Raw genomic sequence first — 27330 nt, 5'->3', positions numbered from 1 at the left:
AAGTAGAATATTAAGTTCTTTTGGTTTTTTAGTAGAATTTGGAATATGTAGATGGTTAACTATTTAAAATATTATATTATTAGTTCACTTTTTGAAACGAAAACTTAAAATTTTGCCTGACATGACTCATTGTGGAGAGATGTAATACTGTGATGGAATAGTCTATTAAACTGCAGAGCACAGCTCTGTGAGGTAATTGAAGGCCCAGTAAAAGACACTCTTGGTTTACTTAATGTTTCTGCCATAATTTCTGAAGTTCTGCCTGCATTCATGATGTGATGGGTAACATTTCCCTGGGGAGGGTAGCAGCAGTCTGGTTCTGTGTGCATCAAGAATCGTCTGTGTAGCTATGTGGAACTAGTTTGAATGTGTGGTTTGAGGCTTGTATTTCAACAGTAGCTAATAGTGATGATCTTTCTGTCATTAGATGTGCATGATAGATAACGATGCAGTTTTCATATTTTTATTGCCACTGTACTGCCAATGCATGTTATAGATTGTATTTAGAAAGTATGTTTGTAACTAACTCTGATATATTGCTTTTTAAAGGTGATCAAAATAAGCACTGAAATAATATCCATGACTTTGCATTCTGTAAAAAATCGATATGTGCCCTCTCTGTATTGCTGAGCTTTTATAGTGTCTTGAGGAGCAGGACATTATTTCAAAAGAGGAAGTTAGGTCTGCCACAGAGGAAGCATTATATTATGGATTAAATGCTGTCCTTGTCATCATTGAAACACACTTTTTCTACTCTCTTGTTACATTCATCTTTTTTTCCTTCATGCAGTCTTCCAGTTCTTTAGTGGAGTTGCAAACAACGAGTAGTTTTGAAAATTCTGTGTAGCTCTCTTGTCCTCTTTTTGGGAATTCATCTTGGAATGTTTGCTTCTGAAATACTTCTTGATTTGAAACTGGATAGGTAGAAAAATGCTTTTTTTCTGTGCCCAGTTGCTTCCTGCACCCGGGCTTATGTTTGTATGCATGCTCTTAGATGTTGTTGGCTAGAGCTGTCCCACAGGAGACATTCTGTCCACTGAGAACCAGGCAGGATATTTTGCTTTGTATTCCCCACCATAAAATGCACACGGTGTGAGATTGAATAGTATTTATGATCTGTGTTACTCCTGTGCTTTGTGCATATTCTCCTCAGCTGGGATGAGTTCTTAGATGATGCAGAGGAATTGAAAAAGGGGCTGAGAATTGGTTTCTGTGACTTGATTGAATTTTTTAAAATAGGGTTTTTTGACTGTTAAAATAATAGAGCTGGAAAGAGGTGCTGCTAGAATTAACCTTACTACTTATCACAAGGGTTGTGAATGATTCTGCAGATGTATTGTTCTTCTACTGGTTTTCTTCTGAGAGAAGGCTGTGACATCAGATGGCAAGTTGAGACCAGGAACAAACAAGGTCTTAGGATGCATCCCCTTTGGTTTTTACAGGTATTGCTTCTTGAATGATGTTGTGGAGCACACTCTGGCTTGTGGTTGAGCTCTTTCATTTCCAGAGCTCGTAAGTGGTTGCACTGAATAGAAAGAGACAGTGCCATTGAAACAGTGCTGGCAGTCAGGCGTGGATTCCTGGTAGGCATTCTCAGTGGTATTGCCATGGGATCACAGCCAGGCAGTTTCCTAAATAAGCGTGAGAGTCCACTGGCAGCTCCGACAGAGCAAATGCTACTTATAGCATAGCAGCGCCTCATTGGTGAGTGATTGGCTGCTGATTGTTCTAGCTACTGTCCGTTAAATAACGAGTTTTGGCTAGTTGCTTGACTAAAATTGCCAAGTGCATGTTTGTTCATGGCCAGGCTTTCAAAGAGTGGTTATTGCACTAACTTCACTCCTCACAGTTATGACAGGCTTTTGCTATACTTCTGTGTCATGAGACAGTATCAGAATGTGAGGTTAAGGTTCTAGAATTCTGTTAAACAATAAAAAGCAAAACAGCATGATCCATACTTTCACCTTTCTGTAAGTTTAGTAAAATATAATTGTTTTTAAGATTTCCTTCAATATTATGGGGAAACTGCCCAGGTAATTCCTTCCTTATCTCTTCTACTTCCATGTATCATCCTTCAAAGTGTGTTGCAAGATTTCTGTTCAATGCAAAAGAGCATTTTCAGCTGAGTGTCAAATCCAACTGTATGAAAACAGAATTTGTTTCAGCTTCACCAGCACAATAAAATCTACCTTGTGTATAAATAGTTCAGTAAAAAATACCCAAACCAACCCTAAAATCTAACTATGTCTTAAAAGACTTTAGTGGGACTTAAATATCTGAGAAGTCTAGTAATGGAATATGTTGGTAATACTATGTGCCTCTTTACTAGTGCTGTTTATGAACAAGTGTGCAAAAAGTATATTCATGTAAATAAAAGGGTTTTTTCTTTTCTGACTTTCTGAACCTTTTAATACATTTGCAGCTAGAAAATGATAGAAGTGAGTACTAGGAATGCATTCTTGGTCCATGCTCCAGTGTTTAGCAGTGTTTAGCATTGCAACAACAGCACTGTGTAGAAATCATTCCAACTTTCTTCCACTGATTTTTGGGCATGTATTTATTTTTCCTAAGAGAGTAGACTTAACTCATTTGCTTTCCTTTACTTGCAAAGGGGTGGAGAGTGTCATGGTTTGGGGGTTTTTGGTGTTTGTTTATGGTCTCTTGGCTTTTTTTAGGACAAAGCTGTTGAGGTCTTCCTTCCAGTCTTTGACTTGTAAAATTATTATTTAAATGGTATCTGCTGTCTTTGGTATGTGTGTAACATCATCCAGTCCCAAGTACACTAACCTTTCTTGACTTCTTAACACTGTCTTTCTTCTTTCTCCTGTCACTTACTCTTGCAAAAAAAAAAAAAAAAAAAAGACCTTACTTGCTTAAGGTTAATCAGAAGATTTATGTAGAGAAACTTTCTGACTTTGCATATACAAGTTGCTTGGATTGTCTGCTGTGCCCTACAGGTAGTTTAGTTTTAACCCTTTCCTTATGCAGGGAAGGAGAGGTCTTCCTGCTTCATTCAGTACTAGATTATGAGAGGGGAGTGATGATGTATTTATACTTATGTGGGAGCTTTGCATCAAGAAATCTCCAGTACCATAATGAAGATATTGGAATTAGTTACTTTTTAAACTGTTTTATTAGCATCTTCCATCTTATTTTTATGCAGCATGACCTGCGAACTGAACTTCTGAATGATTTCTGTGTTATTCATAACATTGTTAACTATTTTTTGTTTGGTTGTTTTCATTATCTTTACCCTGAGGTTATATTGGATACAGCATCTGAAATATTTTGCATAGTAGTGTCAAAAAGCATAGGGTTTTTTCTAAGAAAAAACTCCCTTTTCCTTAGTACTTTATTAAATGTTTGGGTTGTCCTTGATCTGATTCTAAGTCTGATTTTTGTCCCACCACAGCCTGCAAAATCAATTTGGCAGTTAACTTCTTGATCTTCCATTCTGCACAAATGTATGTAGAGGCTACATGCACTCTGCTTTTTGAGCCTAGATACCTAACTCAGATGGTGTGGATGTTTTTATGCTTTATAAAATGGCTTATGTGCATGTCACCTGTTTAAAAACCTGTTGCTTTGACTCATGTCAAATCTTTTTATCCACTGAGTCACAAAAACCGTGATTTAATCTCTTGTTTCCTAACACACCTATGTGCTATTAAAATTCAAATGTCTTGTCTGTTTCTGGGTGTCTCTTATGGTCATCTGTTACTTTATTTTAAAGACCCAAACATAACTTCCATCCCTTATGCTAGACACAGCCAACTTGTCTTCTATTAGGCTGTGGTCTGAAAAAAATCTTTTCTCATTAAAGATTTATATCTGAAGTCTAATGTGGCACAATTCCTGTCACATTACTAGAAGTCTCCCTGAAAAGCATTGAAGAAAGTGTTCTTGGATGCCAGACGTAGAATCAGAAAGCACTGATCATGTTTCACTGAAGTTGACTACTCATTTTAAAATTAGATTTCATTGTTTGTTGGCTCTACTGATGTGTCATACCAGTTGAAGAGCTGTTCTACCTTGCCCTAATTTTCCAGCTTTTTAAAAAGATCCTTGTTTGTTCTTACAGTCAGGAACCAAAAGATTTTGTTAGTTTTAATTCTGTTTCTGCTACTGAATGGGAGGAGAGGGGAGATTAATGTCATGACAAGTATGTCAAAACAGCTTCATTTTCTGGCAGCTGGACCATGTTTTCTACCCATCCCTCTTCCATGTTCTAGAGTTAGTAAGGGAACTGCTTGCTGTGGTGTAAATGAACAAGACGAGATACCCTGGCCTGTATGAATGCACTTCAACGTGCTTCTTGTGGAGGAAAAGGAGGAAGAAGAAGGTGATGATTTAATAGGAAGAGCAGTAACACCTCATTTTTGTGATGGAGTACCGTCTCCAGTTCTGAAGAGTGAAGATGGATGAAGGCCTTCACCAATATTTTCCGGTGTTCCCCTCCTGCTGGTGGCAGCAGATGTATGGCACTGTCAAATTCAACATTCCTTTACGGTCTGGACCTGGACCCTGGCCCAAGTTACTCATAAATAAATATACACAAGGAATTCAGCTATATGTTTTAGTAGTTATAAGCTACTTTTACTGCGTAGATGTGTTGGGTTGAAGGGAGAATATGCAGAAAACTCCCTGTGGAATGAAATTTATAACTCTACAAAAATGATTTTTGATTTTCTTTTTTGGCTTTTAAACCTATTCCGATTTGTAACAAGCTGGCCCTTCAGAGTATGCTAGACTGTAGCTGCTATCAGCAAAACTTTATAAATCCTTTAGAAAAGTAATAGGAAGAAGGTGCCAGCAAGACCAAGATCTGAATGGGCATTTAAAGGTCTGAAGGAAGATAGAAAAATGGTAAAAGCCATGAAATAATTCTTCTTTTTTAAACCTCGTTGTAAATCCTTTCATGCATCTGCTGCTTTGATTTGATTCAGTGTGAGATAGAGATCTAAGATTCAAGTGTAAAATTTTTTTCTACAAGAAATAAAAAATATAAACTATATTTTATAGTTTATATAAAAACTATAAAATTTATAGTTTATTTATTTTTATAGTATAGAAACTATAAAAATCTTCCAGCCACTTCACACTTTACTGTTAGCAATCAAGTAAATGAGACTGTGGGCTAATACGATGTGCGACAAACTTCTGCATCTGCATAAACTTTTTCACAGAGCAGTAGGCAAACACAATTAGGAAACTATTTTCATTTTAAATATTGATGTGGTACTGAATTAAGAGATTAATTGTTACATGGCTTTTTAACTAATCAGTGTCACCTACAGTTTAAATAGCTACTCTTGCCACTATGTGCCTCATTTGGGCTACAGCAAATTAATGCCAGATCAGTTCTTTCTTGCCAACCCTTGTCCTTATGAAGATGTGAATGTGGTCCAAATAATTAGCATTTCTAGTGTCACAAATTGCATTCCTTATACAGTGTGGTCAACTCAGCTGCTTTAGCAGTAAAAATAGTCATTGTGGTACACATTCCACTTTCAGTGTTGTATTCTGTAGTTTATTCATCTGGCTCAATCCTTAGAGAGGTCTTTATACCAAAGAAGATATGTTCCAGGAAACAAAAATAATTGTTCTTTTGGGATGTTCGGAAAAAAACTTTACTCAGAGGCTTGCCAAATTCTTACACAGCTGCTAAGATGATATAATGTTTTTCTTGTTTGTCTAAGATTGTAAATATGAACTTCCTTCCTCCTGCATTTATAATTATTCTAGCTCTATGCAGAATTTGTGATAAATCTCTTCCAAATTTCTGTTGAGTGAGAGTATCTATGAAATGCTTACAGACTTCAACGTGCAATTTATATTTGCTTATAAAATGGGTGACCTAATTTTCTGTGAGCTAGATATAACCTCCTCCCATAGCCCTGCCAGAAGAATGTATGTCTAGAATAAGAGTTTGTCCTGGTTTTATATAGCAGAAAACTCTTCAACTGTGAGAATTCATGACCGGAATACCCTTAATCCTGAGAGGTGTTCACTAAGGTTAAGTTGCAGATTTGGTCAGACTTCCCAAACAGGCTCAGAGGGGATGGTAGGTTCTTTTTCGTATGTGTATGTCCGGTATTCCTGCGTTTGTTGTGAGCCACGTTTCCTGCTGCTCTCCAGATTACACTGAAGGAAATGACAGCACTGGTGATCAGCCTTGTGGACACAGGCTTAAGTATTTAGGAAAGGAACTGAGCCTGGCTGCACCAGTGATGTAAACTGAGGTTGTATTTGCCTTAGGAAGGGGCATGGCTCTTGGAGCTTGATGCAGACTCAGTATGCAATATGGTATTAAGCTCATTTTTTGCCCTGGTTTTCTAAATTCTAATGCTTAAAATTGTATCTAATTATTTTTGTATGAAGACGTGAATTTTTATGTTCTATAGAAAAAACTGAAATAGTGTGTGTTAGTAATAATATAACACATCTACAAAAATGTTGAGTTTTTTTAACAGTCTTGTAGTATCAGTGTCTGTAAAAGGTATTATGTTGTGTTAATTTTTGTTGATTAAGCCATATCTTGGTAATATCATTACTTTTCTATCAGGGAAAGATGAATAAAATGTCTGGCTAGTTAGACTTCCTGCAAACTTCCCATTTTCCCATTGAGTTCAGGAAAGATTGAGCCTCAGTGACATCTGATATTAAGGTGTAATGGCAAAAAAAAGCAGGAACATTTCTTTCTTGACAAACTGTTGCTTACCTGAAATTTTCTGAAATTTTTGTTGGACTCTTGACTTGTATAACAGAACAATAATAAATACAGTATCTGTATTTTGCGATGCTCTTTAGAGCCAGATAATTTCAACACCAACAAGCTGTTTGTGCAGAGTATCATAAGGAACTTCATCCATTGCCAAGAGTACTGGTAGTTGGCTGGTAGCTTTGTTTGATTACTGAGCTCTGTATATCGCTTGAAACAAAGAATTTCTAAGATACCTTATGCATCAGGAAAACTTTAAGAGTATCCTAGAGAGATATGTCTCTGCTGGAAAAGGACAATGGAAAGTAGTCATTCTCCCGGCCTTTTCCAGAAAGCAGAATATAAGGCTGTTTCTTCATCTTTCTGGAAGAGAAAAAGAATTGCAAACATTGAAAACCAAAACTTTGGTGTAGTTGCAATTAGAATTCTATTAAAAAACTTAGCATTAATGTATTAGGGAGAGTACAGCAGAGTATATACAGCAGAGTATACAGCAGGGTTCTTGTGAGTACTTTTTACACCAAGTAAAGGTGTAGCAGAAGGTACTTTGAAAGTGTCATTCCAAAGGAATTCTACAGTCTTGCCTCTGGCAATGTAGTGAAAAGATTAAAAAAAATTTACTTTGTGAGAGTTACTCCAGGCTTAGTTTGGCACTTTTAATTTCTGGTCATTTCACAGAATTTTGTGAGCCCTTACTATTCCTTGCCTGGAATTATGAGTGATCCTAGTATTCTTATGAAAGAATTTGAATTTAGCTCTTTTTGAAAATATTGCAGTATAACATTAACCTTTCGTGCTCTCCCACCTGCTTCCCCACTCCCCCTCAAACCAGATGCAGTTTCACTGGTATGTAGGGGGTTCAAAAGCACATGGTGTAGTCTGGAGGGCTGTGAAAAAGTGTAGGAGGAAAGGTGCTCTGTTACTTCTGCCTGAAGCTGGTCACCCCATTTCTCATTGCTTACTGCACTCAGTGCTGGTGGTGCCAGCCGATTGTGGATGCTCATCTGAATGAAGCCACATGCAAACATTAATACAAATGTGAACTTAAGTATTATGATGTAACCATTTTCGTATGAAGGCTGCAGAATTATTTCTTACGCTGCCAGGAGAAGCAGCCTCTATCGGCTAGTTAATGTGTATAAGTCAGACTACCAGGAATTGAGGTGGCTTTAACTTCATGCACTTAGTAGTAAACTGCACAGTTGTGTCTGCATCCAAAGAAGATATTCATAGAATCACAGTTTAGCTCAAGTTGGAAGGGACCCAGTAAGGATCATCGAGTCCAACTCTCTGTCCCTCACAGGACTACCTAAACCAAAACCATATGAAATGACTTAAGAGCATCATCCATATGCTCCTTGAACTCTGGCAGGCTTGGTGCATGCCCCTGGGGAGCGTGTTCCAGTGCCCAACCACTCTTTCAGTGAAGAACCTTTTCCTGATGTTCAGTCAGAACTTTCCCTGGTGCAGCTTCATGCCTTTTCATGTGGCAAAGGAATGTTTGCATCCAAGGGAAGGATGTCTTGTTTGTTCCTGCTAACTTGGGAAAACAGTGCTACAAAGACGGGCCTGGTAAACTGTACTGTTTAGTGGAATTTGTGTTGCAACAGCTATTCAATTGTACCTTTATGTCATCAGTTCTGTGATGCTTTTTAACAGAGCTGTGCCTTTGCTCATGCACCAAAAGAATCAAATGTTATAAATACTTAGAGAGTACTCTAGTGATTAGCTTACATTGACAGGACTTTTATTATATAAGTAATGTATATGTTTAAATTACATGTATCTATACAGATGTATTTTCAAGCAGACATGTTGCCTTTGTGTTGGTTCTGAGACAATTCCACAGATACAAGCAAGGTTCTGTGCTTGTGGAATAAATTTTTAAGTTTGCAGAAATGTCTGACCTGTGCTTGTAAGCATTAAATGAAAAAGTGCAAACGGTAAGATGCTGTTTTTGTGTTTAGCTAATGGCATGGGCATGCTGTGTTTTCATACATTTTGCCTCAGTGCTACAGAGTTTAACTGGAAGTTTTCTGAGTTCAGAATTATAAATGTATTTATGGGTGGTAATGCTTTGTGGTTTTTTTTTTCTTGTTCCTACTTCTGTTTAAATGTAGTCTTCTCTAGGGATTAACTTGATATCTGAAAAGTACTGAAATATTAAGTGCTTGTAATAAAAAGTACAAGCTTTAAACATGTCTGTAGTGAAAGAATTCATTAAGACTTGTCATTTTACTAATTTGGTAAAACTGATCCAAATTTAACATAAATGCGAATTCATCAAAATTATACTGGTTTTTCAATGTCATACATATGTAATTGCATGTGCTCTACAGCAGGCAGAATTTGAAAATTTCTCTATATTAATGGCAAAGGTAGACCTTTCTGCTTATTATGAGCTTGAGAACATAAAACAAGTGCTTGAATCTTACAGTATACTCTGAGCTAGAAGTGGAGTTGCAGGTTACAGGCGAGCCTGTTACAGGTGAACTTGCTGCTTCCAAAAAGGGGATGTCCCAATTATGTGTTTCCCTGTCCATTCTCCCAGCTGTCTGGTATGAACCCAAAAGAAAGTGTTGGCTCTAATATTTGTCCGTCACAGGGCAATCTGTTGCTGCTTGTGACCTCAGCAGAAAGACTGTTTTGTGTTTGGAGTGTTGAGTAGGTTTTCTGATAGTTTAGAAGGTTGAGCAGGCTCACTGATGTTCTGGAGCAACATGCTAATGGATGGAAAGAGATTTCTTCCTTTTCACAACAGCAAGGAGGTGTTGGCCTGGCTCAAGCTTTAATGTGTAAGTTGTTTTAAACTGGAGGAGTGGGAGCTTAAAATAAAATAAGAAGATATCAGGAAAGATTGTAGAGACATTTTTCCAAAAACTCCTTTGAAAACTAGTGTAGAAAGTTTATCCTGGAATAGAGAGAAAGATAACTTCACAATTTAATTGCTTCTGAGCCAGTTGTGTCAGTGTTTTCTAAATGCAAAGACAACCTCCATCCAAAATGTATTGTGTGGGGTTTTTTTGGTTTGGTTTGGTTTTTGTTTTTTTTTTTTAATATTCTGCAGCACTTAAATGCTGATAACAATAAGAAATTGACTGAATTTCACAAATGCATTGCTAAAAAGTGTGTATAGATTTACTCCGCTGATAATAGTTGGGGGTATATTTGATGAATGCATTGATCCTGCAGAGCAGTGCAGGTAAGCGGGTAGGCTGCCCCTTTGCCATTGGCATGTTTCTGAGAATAGGGTAAGTGCAAGGATTTGCTGCTGGAAGTGCAGTAATATTTTGGCGCTCAGCTTCTTCATCTGAACAGATGGTATATTTATCCAAGGGGAGGACAGGAAGGAAAAAGGAGGAAGAATGTGCTGCAGCTCCTCCTTTCCTATGTGACTGAAACTCTTGGGTATGCACAGCCCAATGTGTGTTTCCAGGTGAATTTGTTTCTGGAGGGGCAAGCACAAATGATCTGCTGCCTTTGGCATGTCACAGAGCCTGCTCCCAGCTTTGCTTTTCGTGGGAAACTTGAATGGGCTGTGGAAATGATTTTGAAAGTTACTACCCTATCTGTCTTGAGAAATACGTAAGTTGTCTTCACCTGTGGCTTCCAAATGAATAGTTCCAAATCCAGCGTGGTGGAGGAGAGCCTCTCTAGCTGCCTGGACAGCAGTCAGAGTAGCAGCTGTCAAAAGAAATAATCCTGCTTTTGCTGCTGATCATTCTGTGGGAGGCTGTTGTGAGCTGTCCTGCAGAGTTCCATCCTTAAGTGCTTGGAAGCTGCTGGACCTTTGAGGTTCACGTTCAGCAGTGAGGGGAGGGGATCTGCCCCCAGACTGATGACTGACATGAAGTATCTCAGTCCTGTCCCCCTGAATTTGTGTCTCTCAGCATGGAAATTAGAATAGTATTAAGTATTTTTCAGTGTGACCCTTCCTTAGAAGATGTTGAAAAAAAGCACATTCATTTTTGTTGTATTTGAAAAAAAAGAAAGTTACACATAAAACAAGTTAATGTGTTTACTTTAAGGTGGCCTTGTATCAATCTGATCTAAGAAATGCTACTTTTAAAAACATTTTTTGTAAACTTAAAGGTCATTTTCATCAGCCTATGCTGTTCTTTTTTCTTTTCATCTAAATCTGCCCTATCTTTACCACAGCATCAGACTTGGGTAGGAGATATGAATAATTGAATACTAAGTGACAGAATTTCCAAGTAGGTTTGTAAGCAAAACATAAAGTGAAATGTAATGCACAGCATATATGTATCTGTGTGTATAATAGCAGCTCTGAACCACCTGCTTAGGATTACCCTTCACTGAATTAAAAATCTCATTAGTTTAAGTGTTTGAGGAAAGATAATTTTTTGGGAAGAAAACATGAAACTTATGATTTTAAGTGGCAGTATGGAGTCTGCTGATTTACTTGATTGTTTCCTCCTTCTTCCTCCTGCCCCCCCTTCCAGTAGCAAAACACTGTCGTTAGTTTTCATATACAAGAAAAGCTTAATTCACAAGGCTACCAAGTGTGGTGGCAGCAGAGTTTACAGTAGTTGTTTATGTGACTCATTTGCTGAGCTGCTTAGACAAGGTCTCCACAGCTTAAGATCTGAACAGCATTTCTTAGGAATGCTGGCCTAATCCCATGAGTTTAAATACTTCTGTTTAAAGTCCTCCTTTAACAAAACCCAGCTGTCAGCCCCATCTTCATGATTCGTTTACTGTGTAGAAATTTCATGTTTGCTTTCTCAGTGGCATAACTTACACTGTATTTTTTTTCCTTTTTGCTGTGGAAGGTAATTTCCTTACTTTTTCAGGAATGCATACTTTAAAACATTGATTCTGTGTTAAATATTTACATCTGGTCTTAATCTTGAGGCAATTAAATTCTAGATAAAGTCTTTTGCAATGCATCAGTTTGTGTTAACTGGCTTTTAGACTTCTCTAACCTTTGACATAGCAAAACTTTTTTATGTTGAGGCTTCTTTCTTGCTTTAAATACTTTTTTTTCCAGGGAGTGGTACCCAGTTGTAGTGTTTCTCTCTGCTTCCCTCCCTCACTTTCTCGTGCCAAGATTTATTTAGAAACTGAAGTAATGCAGCCTTTCAGTATGAACATATATCTTTTCAGAATATCTTAAGTAGACAAAATTAATTTAAAAAAATTTTAATTAGTTTCAGAAGGCTTATAAGCTAAAGATTAAGGTCAGTGCTCAGTTGGCAGTGTTTAGGTTCCTGTTGGCAGTCTGTGACAAATTTCATACCTTCAATTGCTGATACTGGTTTGAGCTATTGTGTGGACTTCTTGCTTTAAGATCATTAAACCACCCTTGAGAGAAAGGATGTTGAATTAACAGCAGAAGAAAAATCCCAAGAGAAGAAAGTATTAAAAAGAAAAAAATGTCAGGAGAACTATTGTCAGTTTTCGATGGGTTTTTTACTTGGTTTAATTTTTGCGGGGTGGGGTGTTGTTTATTTTGTTTTCTTTTCCTGGGGTTGGTTTTGGGGGGAGGGGTCAGAAGCTCTGGAGAGAGTTCTTCAGTGACATTCTGCTAAAATGACAAATAAGAATTAAGTGGTATTTTCAGCTTTTATCAGTGGTGAGTATGTCTTTCTAAATCTGCTCAATCTCTCCTCTTCAGGAATTTGTGCAGGCTTTGCTAGAGAAAAGTGGTGGTGGCATCCAGCTTTGTCATCTTGCTTAACCAGATTTCATTCATAAACTGCTTTGTGGATTGACTTCACTTCTGGAATGGCTTCTCTTGTACTTTTTGAGGAGAAAAGCAAGAAGAATTGAGCAAGTGTAGGACTTCCTCCAGGTGTTGTTTGGGTTTTTTTCTCTTACCTGGTGGAATTCTCAAAATACAACTTGGATTCTTAAAATATCACCAAGAAAAATGGTGAATTGAAGTTCATGCAGCAGGATGTTGGCTTTCTATTTCTTGTTGCATGTGAGTCTTATGGGTATCTGAAATTTTGCTTAATCACCTGCAAGACCCAAGGGAAGATGCTGATAAAATACTCTCTTGAAGCAGTGATTCTCCTGCAGTTTTTATGTTCACAGACATATTTTTCCACCTATATCCATATCATGAAGAACTTGTCTGTAGTTTCTCCTTTTCGTGCCACATAGTTGCTGCCAAGTCTCATTGTGTGGCAGGGACCCTTTCAGCACATATGCCTCACTAGCTAGTGAGCAGTGCTGATGAACTGCCATGTGATCCCCTCCCCTGTGCTTTCACAGAAAGCTGCCCTGTTCCTGCTGACTTCCAGCCTTTTCTTCCAGTTTTGACTGCTGGGGCTCATCCCTGTCCAGAGCCCCACATCACTCTTTCTTCTAGATATACAAGGCTCTCTCGAGCCCTTCTCTCTCAGCTCTGCTCCCTCAATGCAGTCCTTCCAAGCCTCCCACAAGACACAGCTCTTGTATGGAAAAAAACCTCTCCTTACAGACTAATTCCATTTCTCATGGTAACCTCATGGTGCAGCATGTACTTCCTCTTTTTTTCCCTCTCCTCTACCTCTCACACTTCAATAAACACGTGTCCTTCTGTGCAGAGGTTGGTGATGCTAAAGTGATGGGGATAGAGGGGGGTTTTATGTCTCTCCTTACAGTTCGCTATGAAGTTGGAGGATGAAAGTTGACTGCCAATTGCAGTACTTAAAGCTGGTCTTATTAGTGGCTTAAAATATAAAACTAGTTGAGCCAGGGTAGCCTGTTGAGATGTGTTTATTTTTGGTTTATGGCAGTGTTCTTCTGCTCAGTTTGTTAGAGGTGGGATTAAAGAGAATCGGATGTCTTCTAAATTGAATATACTTTCTCCTTCTTAAAGAAATGTTTCAGCCAAAAGATGATTCCCCTATTCATCCTCTAAATATTTTTCTGTGTGATGTCTCTTAATGTCATGCTGTTTTGTCATGGCTAGCTGTAAACAACAAAGTGTGGTGATTCATAAATGCTAAGAATGAAATAACTATGTTCTTGAGAGGTATCAAACATTCATTTGTGGGTCTTCTGAAAAATATGCAATTGTGGTTTAGATTTTTTTCTTTTTTTTTTTTTCTGGAGATAGTAGTTCTGGCTATAGTGAAATGCCCCTCTTCACAATGTAGTCTTAATACTTACCAGGAAACCTAAGTTGCCTTCCAGCCTGTTCCAGCTGAGGTTAGTGTAAAAAATACATACCCTGACATAAAAGCAACCTGTGAAGAATGTTGTTTATTTATCATAGCTAAAGCATTACTCATCTGTTTTTTGAGCCATGGTTCATAGTCTGCCACTAGGTCCTTGTGGAAAGGGATTTGGCAACTACTTCTGAGTCTAGATAGTACCCACATCATACAGATTTCCAGTGTGTGCTGTGGTGTCTTAAGTGAGCATTGGCATAATGCTTATTTTTAACCTTTGAGAGGGTCCTTTGAACAAAAATTAGTTTTTAACTATTCTAAAGCATAGAGTAGCTCAGTCTTATGAGGAAGTACTCTCACCTGCGTGGTAATTTGACCTATGACCTAAGTGATTTTCTTTCATTTCCCTTCTTCTGGTTGGTTTAATCATTCATTTATACCATTTGTAACAGTAAGCACTGTTGAGATGTTCAATTTTATGGGTAGTGGACAGTTGCTTGCTTTATTTTGCTTTCTTATAGTTGAAAGACAATGTAGTGTATGTGTAAAAATTAGTTTCTTTCAGTATTTATTCTTGGTAGAAAAAGACCCTTTAGGCACAACAGACCAGTCTGTAAAAGGATGTGAATTCTCCAGTGATTGGTTGGCTAATGCTTCTTCTCAAGTGCGGGGTGATCCTGAAAGTGCTGCTGTTAGCCTGGTGATTGTTATTACTGGGCCACAGCTACAGGAATATTTGGGTATTCCCTGAGATATGTGCATAAGGCCAAATATTGCAACAAAATTCATACCTATTCCTAGTCTGCTTGTTCATATTTATTACTCTTTTTTAGCCATCCTTCCAAAGGTAAAACTGAATGCAAAGAGATGCTTCAGCAGTATTTGTGTTACAATAACCACATGATGAAGATTCTGGAAAATTGGCACTAATGTAGTTTCTAAGTATTTATCTGCCTACTGAAGACGGGCTAGACACTGAAAATTCTCTAGTCTCAGCTGGTTAATCTAAAATGTTGGCTTCTGCACTAATGAGTGTTATTTTACAGGGTTGTTTTCCTCTCTACTTGAAAAATACTTTAGCTAAGGCAAGTTATGTTTTTATGATCTAAATATTTTTATAGTTGTCTTCAGGTTGTCTTCATAAAGACTGTTCAATGAGACATGATGTAATCTAGGATGCCCTTTTTATGGGAATTAATTTAATGTCCACTTGGGTACTCTGGCTGGAATCTTGGTTCAGGAAATAGAATGCAATGATTGATAAAGCCCCTTCTTTTCAAGGCAGCATCTGTTTGGCTAGATGTGAGTCAGGCGCTGAAATGTATTGGAGGAAGTAAAGGTTTCATTGTGTGCCTTCCCAACAGCGCAAATTTCAAATGCAGTTAGATTCTTGTTGTGACATTTCTGTAATTTTGGTGCTTCTCCTATCATACAGGAAAGAAGACCTTATAAATGTATTCCAGTATACAAGGAGGCACACTCTAGGGACTAAATTAAAATTTCATGTTGCAGTTGTGGAAAAGTAGAGTCAATATAAAGTAAAAATAATGCAAAGACAGCTTAAAACCAGAAACCAGCCCTATGGCTATTCTGCTTGATGCATTTTCCATCTTACCTCTCAAAGCTTTCAGGCAAAGAAGGGGTGGATGGGCGGGTATTCTGTGGGTGGTTTTGCTGTGGCACATCAGAATGATTTCCCACTGCTAGAAACCAAGATGATGAAGTCAACATTCTGCTATCTTCGCTGTGTTTATTTCAGGAAATTGTGTGTGCTAGTGTCAACTAAACTTAGAGCGGGAGTGTACAAATTCTGCTTAAATACAAAGGGAGCTGCAAAGGATGTGAATATGGGAAATAGTTTTTCTGTTCTTCATGCTGCTAGCCAAAAAGAGCTCAATTCTTTCATATTGTCTGTGAAGAATACTGAGTTGTCATATCTGTGTCTGCTTTGTTCTAAAGATTAGGTATTAAATCTGTGGAAGACTAGGGAGCAACTGTGATATGTTTGACTTTCCTGGTTAGAATTTCTGGGGGCGGTTGTTGAACAGTCTGTAAGAATGTGAGAGGGATAAGAGTGCTGTCATGAACAGCACCAAGTTTCAGAAAACCTGTGTTTGCTGTATACAGCATTGATGTGTTTTGGGGGATTCCAGAAGCAGTGAGCAACTTGCTTTGATGTTACGATCTGGTATCTGATGAAGACTTTTTCTTCCAGTTGCTTTTTCAAACAATTGTTTCATTAGCAGTTGTTAAAATGTAAGTTATGTGTTCGCTTGTGTGCTATAAATATTTATGTAACAAACTTATAAATAATGTAAAGAAAAATATTTTATGAGCTTAGTGAAAAAGGTTGTTGTTTGACTGGGCTTGAAATACAAACAGCTAGAAGCAAAGGCAAGTTCTTGCACAGGCATGTGCCTAATTTTAGGAGGAGCATTAGAAATCACGCTGTGAATGTTTGAATAACTGTTACTTTCAGCAGCCTTAGTTGATCTTTTATTAAAATTGTAGCCTGTGCAGTTCAAAACATGCATTTTCAGACAGCAGATTTCATTTCTGTGGTTTCAAAGGTACGTTCTTGCATGTTGCATCTATCAGTGGGCAAAGAAGGGAATCCTGTGGGCTGTCCTGTTTTGCATCTCCCAGTTAAACCTGAAAATAAGACCATAAAGTGAGCATGCCTGGTTTCCAGACTTGCTGGAGTTCTGCAGTCTAGACCAACTGCCTGAGAAAAAGTAAAAGACTTGAAATATACTCAAACTGTACTTAGCTTTTAAACTCTTTCAGTGTATTCTGGAATTGTCTTTGTTCTTTCAGTTGCTCTGAAGAAATCTTGTACATTGCATATTCTGCTCTTGACTTCCTCTGTTGGAAGAATAGTAGTTTTTGCTGAAGTACAATGGCCTATTTTAATTTTGAAGAACAGCGTAAAGAACCCATGTGTGTTAACATTTGTTTCTCTTTTTTGCCAATGCTATTTCCAAATTGCTACTAATTAGTTTGTTTTAAAAAATAAGTGTGGCATTAAATAAAAACAATTTTCCAGAGCAATGCTGAGTCCCTTCCTTCCTTAATAATTGGAATGTACTTGAGTTGGACAGGACAGATAAGTTGAATTTGGGCCAGATTATGTATTGATGTGAAGAAAAACACCTTCCTCAGCTGGGGAGTAAGGGAGGAAAGGCAGGAAATAGATAGTAGACTTAAATCCAAGGTTGTCACAGTAATAAGGAATGCTTTATACACCTTAATTACATCTGCAGTATCTTGACATATGACTGGTTTTTGTGAAACATACATTGATGTCCAGGATTTCAAGAGGTCACTCACAGTATTTCAGAGTGTTGGTTATGAAAGGTCTGCTTTTAATGAAGTGTCTGAAGATTTAGCTTTTATCAGACATTCAGCATGTTTTCACCTTGTTTCGTTAGTGCCAAGTCTGGAAAACTATTGCCTGAAGCATGGTTTAAAAAAAAGAAAAATGAAACTCAAAGTTGGCTAAAAATAGCATATTGAAACAGACTTTCACTTGACCTAAGATTTTTTTCTGAATTTGAATTTTTTGGCTGACAGATTTGTATCTTAGTTTTTGAATTTGAGAGGCATTGGAATGTCTGTGCTGCGGCAGCCTTGGGAGGTATTCAGCTATTACTATGCTATTTGAAGCTTAAAGAAAACAAATGTTCTTTTGTTCAGGTTTTCATCTAGATTACTTTTAACATAAACTGGGTTATAGAACATTGGATAATGCACAAAGGGCTTCTTATAACTTTCTAATCCCCCTCCAAATATCTTTTTCAGGAGTAATTATTTTCAGAATACTTTATGCTTATTAAGAAGAAACACAGAAATACTAAAGCAAGTGATCTGCACTGTCACTGGCTTAGTGTGCTATTAAATTTAAAGGAGGAGTTTTAGTGTCAGTTATAGCATAAGAATCTCTGACTGAAAAGTGTGCCAAATCTGATTGGTCCCTGTCACATGGACAGAGTATTAATGGGATGCAAATGAACATATGTGCTCAGAGTACCTATCATTGTTTCCATGACTTTAATTATGAAAAAGTCTAGAAACATGGAACAGGGATGTGAGCTTTGCCTGTCAGTTTTGTGAAAGCATTTTAGGTTTTTTTTCTGTTCAGGTAGCCTTGTTTCTTTAAGCAGTCAGGTGAATGAATATTAGAGATGAAAACCTGCTAGAATCTTATGTTTATGTGTGAACTCTGTACTTATGTACTCATATGGTATATTAGTGTAGTGTTCTATCATATACAACTTTTTAACAGAAATGGGTATTGGCATAATAGCACAGGAATGATCACAAATGAAGGAACTTGGATGTCCAAATGGTGTCTGGAGAAAGTATGTTTCCCAAACCAGGGTGTGCTATATAGTTCTTGAGGCTAGATTTTAAAATGCAGAAAACCAGTTATTTCTTGAGACGGTGTTTCAAACATTTGTGCCTTGTCTACTGCATCCCTAAAATAGCTTTGTAACAAATTCAGTAGTTGTTTTTAGAAGGCAAATTGTTTTTTTCAGGACCAAGCAGAACCTTATGCACGCTTGTATTTAAATAATAAGAAAGGTTGCAGGTAGAAACATCAGTTGGCTGAAAGATGTTATGTTTTCATTTTGGGGTTTTATGCTGTCAGTTGATTTTGAACATACTTAAGCATCTCTAGTTCAAAATTCTTACTATACTGCTTCTGAAATTGTAGCGAATAAACACATTATTGTTGCTAACCCTTTATGCACATTAGTGTTTCTAGTTGAACTCAGAATTCTATTATTCTTTCTCTTAGTCTTAATCAGTGAATTGTGGTGTGGAGAAAACCTGCAACTAACTTATTTTACAACTGCTTTTTTTTTTCAGTGCAGTGTTTTCTTTATAGGGAGAGACTCTTTCTTTATTATATTAACCATATAATAAAAAATTCATTTGTCTCAATCAACTTGGATAATTTAAGGTAGGAACTGCTGTCTCAACATGCAAGTGGGCAGGATAAGGTCTCAGTGCAATACACTTCCCTCATGCCAGGGTCTCAGTAAAAGATACATAAGGTACACTTTTGATAACTCTGTCCCAAAGCTGTTGATATAAAGAAAACTGTTTCTTAGTTTCAGAATTCCGTGGTGGTGTCTTTTCTTGAAAATGTTGAAATGGTATATCTGAAGCACTTCTCTTGGGCTTTCCATCTTTCCTCATGTGTTTTAATATCTCATGCTTGTCCTGGCATACTAAGAATATAAAAATCATCTTGAAAGAGTAAATCTTTCTGTTTTATTCCCCTAAAGTATTGGTGAGTTTCGTTTCTTTACACTGTAATTTACAATAGTAGGTTATGATTAAATATTACAACTGGTAACTTCTAATGAAAGCTGTAATAATTTTTCATAATCTAATACTAGAATACTGTGCTTCATGCATTTAAAGATAAAATCTAATGAGCTGTTTTGGAAACTAGATCGTTGACTTAGAGTGATTATGAGTCTGCTTGTTTGAACAGCATTTCAGGCAGACAGAATAGACTGTCACAGTCTATAGTTGATAATGAAATGATACATAGACCACTTTTTAGTGCAGGAACCCTCACTTCCATATGAAAGACGACACTGTGTTGATACTGTGTTTTATCCAGGTATCCCAGAATGATGCTGCTCATTTTCTTTATGTTCTACTTCAACGTACTTCAAGAGAATAGAAGGTGAGGTGTTGAAAAATAACTTTAATCCTGAAGTTACTTTGGCATGTCATTTGGTTCAAGATTGACAGAAATAAAAACTATTTAAAATCTGCTCCCCTGCAAATGTTTTAGGAATGTAAGTGGCTTACTTTATGGCATCACATCAGAACCATTATCCTTTCCCCATTTTTTATATCTAATTCAATTCTAAACGACTTCTTTAAGAAAAAAAACTCCAACCCACCTAAACAAAACACACACAACCCCTCACCCCTTATGCTGGTTTTATTTCTTGTTATAAATAAAGATGTTGTATCCTTAGAAAGGTGTGATAACTCCCACTTAGATCATAATGTGCTGAAGTGCAGTGCATGTTTGCTGTGATCAACAACAGTGAGAAATGGCTATAAAAAAGAAAATTTGAAGTTTTTGATTGGAATGTGCACTCTTTTTTGAAGTGGTTAATGTTTTGAGTTCTTATGCCTAGAAGTTCATATACTGCTTTCTGAGCATTTTTCTCTGCCCTCATTTATTGAATTAATTCTTAAATTAGTGTCCTTTGGGATGTCTTCCAATTGTGGAACTTGTACTAAGAGTTCCTTTTACTGAACTTGCGACTTAATATTAGCTGTTGCTGAAGCGAGACACTAACCTCTGTGTGCCTTTTGCAAGTAAATGTTGACAGGCTCATAGGAAATGCAGCTGATGTTAGGAAGCTTGGGTGGGGACTACAAGGAGCTGGCAAGTACTACAGGGTTCAGTGCCAGACATGCTGACACAACAGTACTTCACTTGTAAAAGTTTTCTTTAGGCTGCTAATTCTGTCTTCAGAGTAACTGGAACCAAAGCAGTGTCTCTGATGCCAAGTTAAAATAGCTAAAGTAACACTTTATAGGAAATTGAGAATGCTTTCCATGGCTTAGATCCTCAGAAATATTAGTAAAAAGAGCAAGCTTCTCTCTTAATGAAAGGGTGAGTTATGAACAGTGCCATGTAATGAATGCGCTGCAAAACAAGTCCATCTAACTAGAGTGAGTGTTAGAAACAGCTCAAAGAGGGAAAGGCTAGCATTGTAAAGTCTCTGTAAATGCTGTGCTCTGGGTGATTTATATTGCAGTTTCAATTTATTTGATTTGCTAGTTCACAGTCATATTTCATAAGGCACCCTTTTAATAGCTTCTTTTAGCTTTCAAATAAAAATTGTTTTCTTCAAATGTATCTAGACATTGAGAAATGCTATGTGAGCACTTCTACAGCAGTTTGACCATGTCACCTTAAGTATAATCTGTTTTGTCTTGAGTTTATAGTATTTCTGGTCCATGTTAGAGTCTAAGAAATAGTAAGGCAAAGCTTTGAAGCGGGATAAAAGTGGAATACAGCTTAGGTTTGCTTTGCAGAAGTTCAAGCAGAGTATGAGTTGCTGCTACCATGCTGTCTCCAGTTTTGTATGTGGGAGGACTTCATGATGCCTCATGGAGAGGAATCTTGCTGGGGAAGGCATGCCTGGCTTACAGAATATAAAAGCTGCTGTAGTCTTGGTGGAAGGATGCAGCAATATTACATAAGCATATTGGTTTTGTTTTAATTTCATCGTCACCCTTAGATTTTAGGAAGTGCTTCCTTTCATTTCTTACAGTGCAGGACTCAAAGCAAGTGGTAGAAGAGAGGAGATTCAGATGATTAATTTAATGTGTTCGGTGTTTTTGCAGTGCAGTGTGCCATGACATTAAAGTTAGCTTTAATGTTATTGCCTCTTTTAAGGTAGGCACATGCATTCTGCTCTCCTACAAAAGTAGAAATTCAGGTAGCAGCTTTGCCTAGAGCAATTGGATTGCAGTATCTTGCATCCATGGAAGACATTGGCTTCTGCTGACCTCAGAATTACAGATGACCTCTGAAGTCTCCTCTGACCTGTTTTATCAAGTTAAAATGAAATAAGAACAATATGTAGTAATAAGAAAAGGCTTGTTTTAAATCTTTTTTTGTGGTGACTCTTTGCTTCCAGAGAGAAGGTCCTTTGTTGAACAAAAATTGTGCAGTATCACTGAAGTGATCCGGTCAGTGTCCAAGATTTGAACTGTCTCAGGGGCTGTATTGCTGACATTCTCTATGGCCTGTTTAAGCATTTCTGTTTACAGATCTGTAGTGATCTATTTGCAGTGCAGTGAGGCTGGACTTCCTGTGGTTGAATGGTATTGCTTAACTGTGGTAGCTGAATTCCTTGGATAGGAGTTGAATTTTTCTAATGCAATGTCAATAGATTTTGCCAACAATTGCTGGCAATGAAGGCACATGCAAAGCTAGCATGAATTTCTTATGGTATATTATATATTGTGAACTCTGTTCTTAATAATTTTCTGCATCATCTGACAAAAGTGAGCTGCAAAAATGGCTTTGCAATTATCTATTACAACTTCCATACTAAGTCTTTTCCAGTAAGCAGGAGTTTTTATGAAGTTTATGGATGGACATTTGCTTTGATTTATGAACAGTTTCGGAAACGTGGTAGCTGACACCAGTTTTCTTAGATACTGACAAGAAAGTTTGAGTATCAAACTTTTCTTTCTTTTTTTTTTTTTTTTTTTTTTTTTCCAGATGGAGCAATTGTCAGATGAAGAGCTTGACCATGGTGCAGAAGAAGATAGTGATAAGGAAGATCAGGATCTTGACAAGATGTTTGGGGCCTGGCTGGGTGAACTGGACAAACTCACACAGGTGAGGGAGGTTTCAGTCGTCTCACAGAATAATTTTTTGTTGGTTTTATGTTTCTTTTCAGTTGAATACCAACTGCTTGACTCTGCCACTTGTAGCAAGGCAGACAGTAGCCTGTGACCAGTTCAGTAATCTTTAAAGGTTTATAAATTGGCTTGTTTACCCCACCTGAGGTTGTTACATTCATTTTGTAGAACCTGCTGGTTTGACCTATCACAAAGGGTGTATAACAGTTCCTTCCAAGAATTACAGAATTGCTATTTTGTCCTTATGTATGTAAAGCAACACAGACTTCAGCTGACAGGAGATAGGCTGTCTCAAAACATGTGGATTGACATTGTCCAGCTGTGACAGCATTTATTTGTTGCACCTGAACAGCAATAAGAAAAAACTGTGAATGCGGCCAGTGATGACGTAATGAGATACCCTGATACACCCTCAAGGACTCACCATTGTTCCAGCATACTCTTCCTGCATCAGTGAAGCAGCTGATAGGACATCTTTCTAGTGCTTTTCCTTTGCTTCACAAGTAGACACTGCATTTTGCATGGTGTGCTGTCCTCCTGGAGTGATCAGCCATTTCTCTGTGATTGCCTGCAGGGGATGTTTCAGATGTATGAACTGGCCTTCCTGAATAACATATTTAATCTTCTCCCTGTTTGTCATGTAGAATTAAGCAGAGGTATGATAAGTGGAGTTTCATTAAGCTAGAGAAGAGGCAGTTTTTCTCATCTTCGTCTTACCTGAAGACTGAAGGAAAATTGAGCTAATCAAGTAACAGGATTTCAAATTCAGGCTCATCTCTGTTACTGTCTCTGCCATCAAGTTCTAAATTTATATAGCACTATAAGGGAATACTATTTTTTTTTCTGAGCTTACGCATGCAGGGCAATAAAGAATCCTGCCTTCTAAGATGAGTGGAAGAGTGTGACTTGAATCTGTATATACTGATTCTTGCTGGTTTTCACTTACTTTGAAGGGTTTTTGATGGTGTGAACCATTTTGAAGGCATGGGCTTTGTAAATCACCTTGAGTGAGGATATTCACAGAGGAGCACAATGGGTCTTAGACCCATTAAGCATTGCTTAATTTCAGATGTTCTGTGGACCTGTTGAGCTTCAGTGACAGCAAGATTCCCCATTTAACACATTCCACTCCAGGGGCAGAAGCTTCTGGCCCTGTCACGTACTTCTTGGGTCAGCAGATGGATCACAGTTGCCCTACTTATAAAAATCCTTGTATTTATTATAGCCATCATATTAGCCATCATAAAATAACAATTCAATGGGTCCGTTGTTCTCTGCCCCATTTTTTAAAGGTATGAACAGCCTAGAAATATAAGTATACTTTACTTGAGGCTTATAGCTACACTATTGACATACAGACTACAGGGTGATGTCTCGGTTTGTTGTTGGTCCATGCAAATTCCTTAAAATCTACTAAGAGGTACTTAATGGTAGGACCCGCATTATTTGTTTCTTACTTTCATATTGCTGTTCAAGACAGTCTGCAACATAGCCTGACAGTTGCCCTTCTATCTTTCACAACTACTGAGAAATGACATTTCCCCCAAAACTTTGAATGACCTCAAATTGTTCCGCATAAACAAGTTAACAGAGTTGATTGCGGCTCAGATCATTTATTTGGACAGTCATCAAATCTTGATGGGGCTGTTCCAATGAAGTCCCAGTAAAGGGAGGTTATTAGCGTTAATGAGATCCAAAGTGCATTCTCCTGTAGTTTCAGTATTTGTTGCTATCTATCAGCTGGACTTCAAGAGCACTAGGAGGAAAGGTTTTTGTCCCTGATATCCTTGATCTTTAGCTTCTTTTTAGATTTCCTAAATGTTTATTTTTAGGAGATTTAAAGTGAGACCCAGATGTAACTGCTTTTTAAAAGATCTGAAATAGTTTCAATGCCCATGGGAATCATTTGAATTCACTTTCCCTCTTTAACTCTTGGTCTAACAAAAGTCACAAAATCTGCAGCCTGTGTGAGCAATATTTGGCGTTGGTGAACATTTATTCTGCTTAAATTATTCTGCTATATGATGCCGGTTAAATGAAAAAGATTTTACCTTGCTTCTCATGATTATTTAGAATTAAGCTTTTGGTGCTGTTGTAGTTTTTAGCAGTTGTCCAAGCTGCTGGTTTAGCAGTTATAGAGAATGTGCTCAGATATTGGTGAGGGTGTATCACATGTGTGTCCAATGATCTGCAATAACTTTATTAAAGCCAGCAAAACATGGTTGGGGTGCTTTTATCCAGAAAATATTTGCTTCACAGGAAATGTTTTGTAGCAGTCTCTGGATTTTGGTCTGAAGAAACGGGGCCTAAGTGTTGCCTCTTCTGTCTCCAGTTTCCCTGATGTCTCTAGGGTTATAGATTTTTTTTTTTTTTTAATTTCAGGCCAAGCTGAGGAGAGAAGGGAGCTTAGGAAGAATAAATATTAGGGAAAAAAGTAGTGCATTTGATCTTTTTATCAAAGGCTTGAGTAAAGATGTAGAAAATGAACTTAAAAAGTTTAGGTGAGAAACTTTATTCTGTTGAAACTAGAAGACACTTTTCCTTCAGGCAAGCCTGTCTTCAGGAACTCTTTATCAGTACAAGCCTTGCCTAATTTCAGATATTTTGCAGGCCTGTTAAGCTTCAGTGACAGCAAGAGCTGGATTCCCTATGTAACACATTCCACTCCAGGGCCAGCAGCTCCTGACCCTGTACTTCTTGGGTCAGCATCTGGATTACAGTGCCCTACTGCTTGCTACTTACAAAATCCTGGTATTTATTATAGTACTATACCTGTATTAGCCATCATAACGGAACAACTCAGTGTATTGATTAGAAAGACCTATGCTAGTTTGCCTTAAAAAATGTGCCTTACATAAACTGGCTGGGGCTGGTTTCGCTAACTTAATGTTATTCACAGGAAAGACTGAAAAAAATTCTGAATTTAGTGAATTTAAATCCCTGTTAATAAAATAGGATTCTTCATTGAATGTTTTGAAGCACTTACACCATGATTATGCTCATAAGCTAATGGTGGATATCTTAAACCATGTTTTAGACTCTTATCCCAGTTTGAATGTTGTGCAGTTTCATGCAGAGAGATAGTTACAGGTAAGTCAGCTGTCTGTTTCAAAATGAGCTATTGTCTAGCACCATTCAAAAAAGCATTTGGAAAATGCTTCTATCCTTTTGATTCCGAAAAAAAGCAGAATGTGTTTAACAACTTTTCTTCACTGCATATCTGAAGTTAAATCTCTGTAGTATGACGATGTTTGTTTTCAGTCTAAAGCCTGAAAAACAGGAGTGCTTTTATATATACCAGTAACTTTTGAAAAATTTCTCTTAGAGAAAATTAATTCTCATTCATCTTAGGGAATTGGACAAGCAAATCTTTGTCAAATTTTATTTTACCCCTTTTTTGATCTTTTTCAGAGTTTGGATGCAGACAAGCCTGTGGCACCAGTGAAGAGGTCACCTCTCCGCCAGGAAACCAATCTTGCCAACTTCTCATATCGTTTCTCCATGTACAACTTGAATGGTTTGTTGAATTATTTACCACATATAGTTTAAGAAAAATACTAGTTTAAGAAAAAACTATTCCAACTATAAATTAAAATACTGTAAAATATAAGAACGTTTGAATAAACTTATAGCTGAGGTGAGAACATATTTGCTGAAGGCATTGCTTTTTGGTGTCCTTTTTTTTCAAGTATTTGAGTATCCTAAAGCATTATCTTTTACAACACTTAGTATTTGTATAAAAAAGCTTGTTCTGGGATCTGGTCTCATGAAAGAATGACAATGTGTATCTGTTAACCAGGAAGAAAGAGCATCTTGCTTTACGGAACAGAATGCAGGAATATAGCTACAGAATGCTTTCAGGATAAACAGAAGGAAACCTTAATTTAAACGTTTGAGTATGTATATAGTATTTTTGGTTTGGTTTTGTTTTTTTAAAGCTGTTGTATTACTTTAGCAGAAAATGCTTAGCAAAACATCTGCACTTTTTTGAAAAGTGAGGCGTGATATTACGCAAATGCATTTTTACATTCCATTCACAGGAAAGCAGTTTAAACTTTTCAGATGTAATCTGAGCATTCATAGACTTCTTTTGCTGACAAATGAGTTTAACCTAAATAGTGTGAAAATTGCACTGGTCAAGGATAGTAGTGCAAATGAACTTCGGTTCAGCAGTGCACAGATAGTTTGCACTACAGATGGGAAAAGAAAATGCTGCTTCCTTTGCTTCTTAACTATTAGGTTTGATAACACAAAGTGAGGTGTTGCAAATGAAATAACTCTGCACATACTGACTACTCTTGTTTGTTGCAGAAGCCCTGAATCAAGGGGAGACTGTGGATCTGGATGCCCTCATGGCTGATCTCTGTTCCATAGAGCAGGAGCTCAGTAGCATTGGCTCTCATTCAGCAAACAATGCTGCAGTGAAACGCCTTGCCACGGAACCCAAAACTCAGAAACCACCTGCTAGTCGACCTTCCACTAAGCACAGCAGTGTGAAAGGATTGTCCTCCTCTGCTAAGGTGACTAAACCATCCCATGCCAACGTGTCTCTGGATGACATCACTGCACAGCTAGAGAAGGCCTCTTTGAGCATGGATGAAGCAGCCCAGCAGTCTGTTGCAGAAGACACCAAGCCAGTGGTTACTGCCCAGCACAGGAGGACAGCATCTGCTGGCACAGTGAGCGATGCTGAGGTGCGCTCCATCAGTAACTCCTCCCGTTCCAGCGTGACCTCGGCAGCTTCCAGCATGGACTCCCTGGACATCGATAAGGTGACAAGACCTCAGGAGCTGGACTTGACATCACAAGGGCAACCAATCACCGAGGTAGGATGTCACTAATTCAAGATTTTTGTTTGCTTTGGGTCTTCTTTTCAAGCTTACACCTCATTCCCCATGCTGACACTCATAGCTAAACATCTGCAGTGCAGTGAGGTTGATTGAACTGCCCATGTTGTAGCTACTTCTTTCTCTGGTTTTGGTTCTGTCTGCAAGGAAACTTCTTATAAAGAATGTGTTTAGGTTTTGGTTTTTTAAGGAGCTTCCCCCATCTCTTCCTCCTCTC

At 37.7% G+C, this 27330-nt stretch overlaps 1 protein-coding gene across 6 annotated transcripts in view; it reads left to right on the top strand.

The window, feature by feature from the left end:
* The window catches only part of RAPH1 (Ras association (RalGDS/AF-6) and pleckstrin homology domains 1), an 83147-nt gene that overhangs the window by 10636 nt on the left and 45181 nt on the right, over positions 1-27330 (top strand). For 5 of the 6 annotated variants that reach the window (XM_038142956.1, XM_038142959.1, XM_038142958.1 and 2 more), the window contains exons 2-4: positions 22124-22243; positions 25678-25783; positions 26578-27092. In XM_038142956.1, coding sequence (XP_037998884.1) covers positions 22124-22243; positions 25678-25783; positions 26578-27092 — 741 coding nt within the window. Of the gene's footprint in view, positions 1-4; positions 19550-22123; positions 22244-25677; positions 25784-26577; positions 27093-27330 lie in introns of those variants that run through there. The other variant, XM_038142957.1, reaches the window with a different exon arrangement.

The sequence above is a fragment of the Motacilla alba genome, chromosome 7 (assembly GCF_015832195.1).
Source record: "Motacilla alba alba isolate MOTALB_02 chromosome 7, Motacilla_alba_V1.0_pri, whole genome shotgun sequence".
In the NCBI taxonomy this organism is placed as follows: domain Eukaryota; kingdom Metazoa; phylum Chordata; class Aves; order Passeriformes; family Motacillidae; genus Motacilla; species Motacilla alba.
This window is presented reverse-complemented; position numbering and strand designations above follow the sequence as displayed.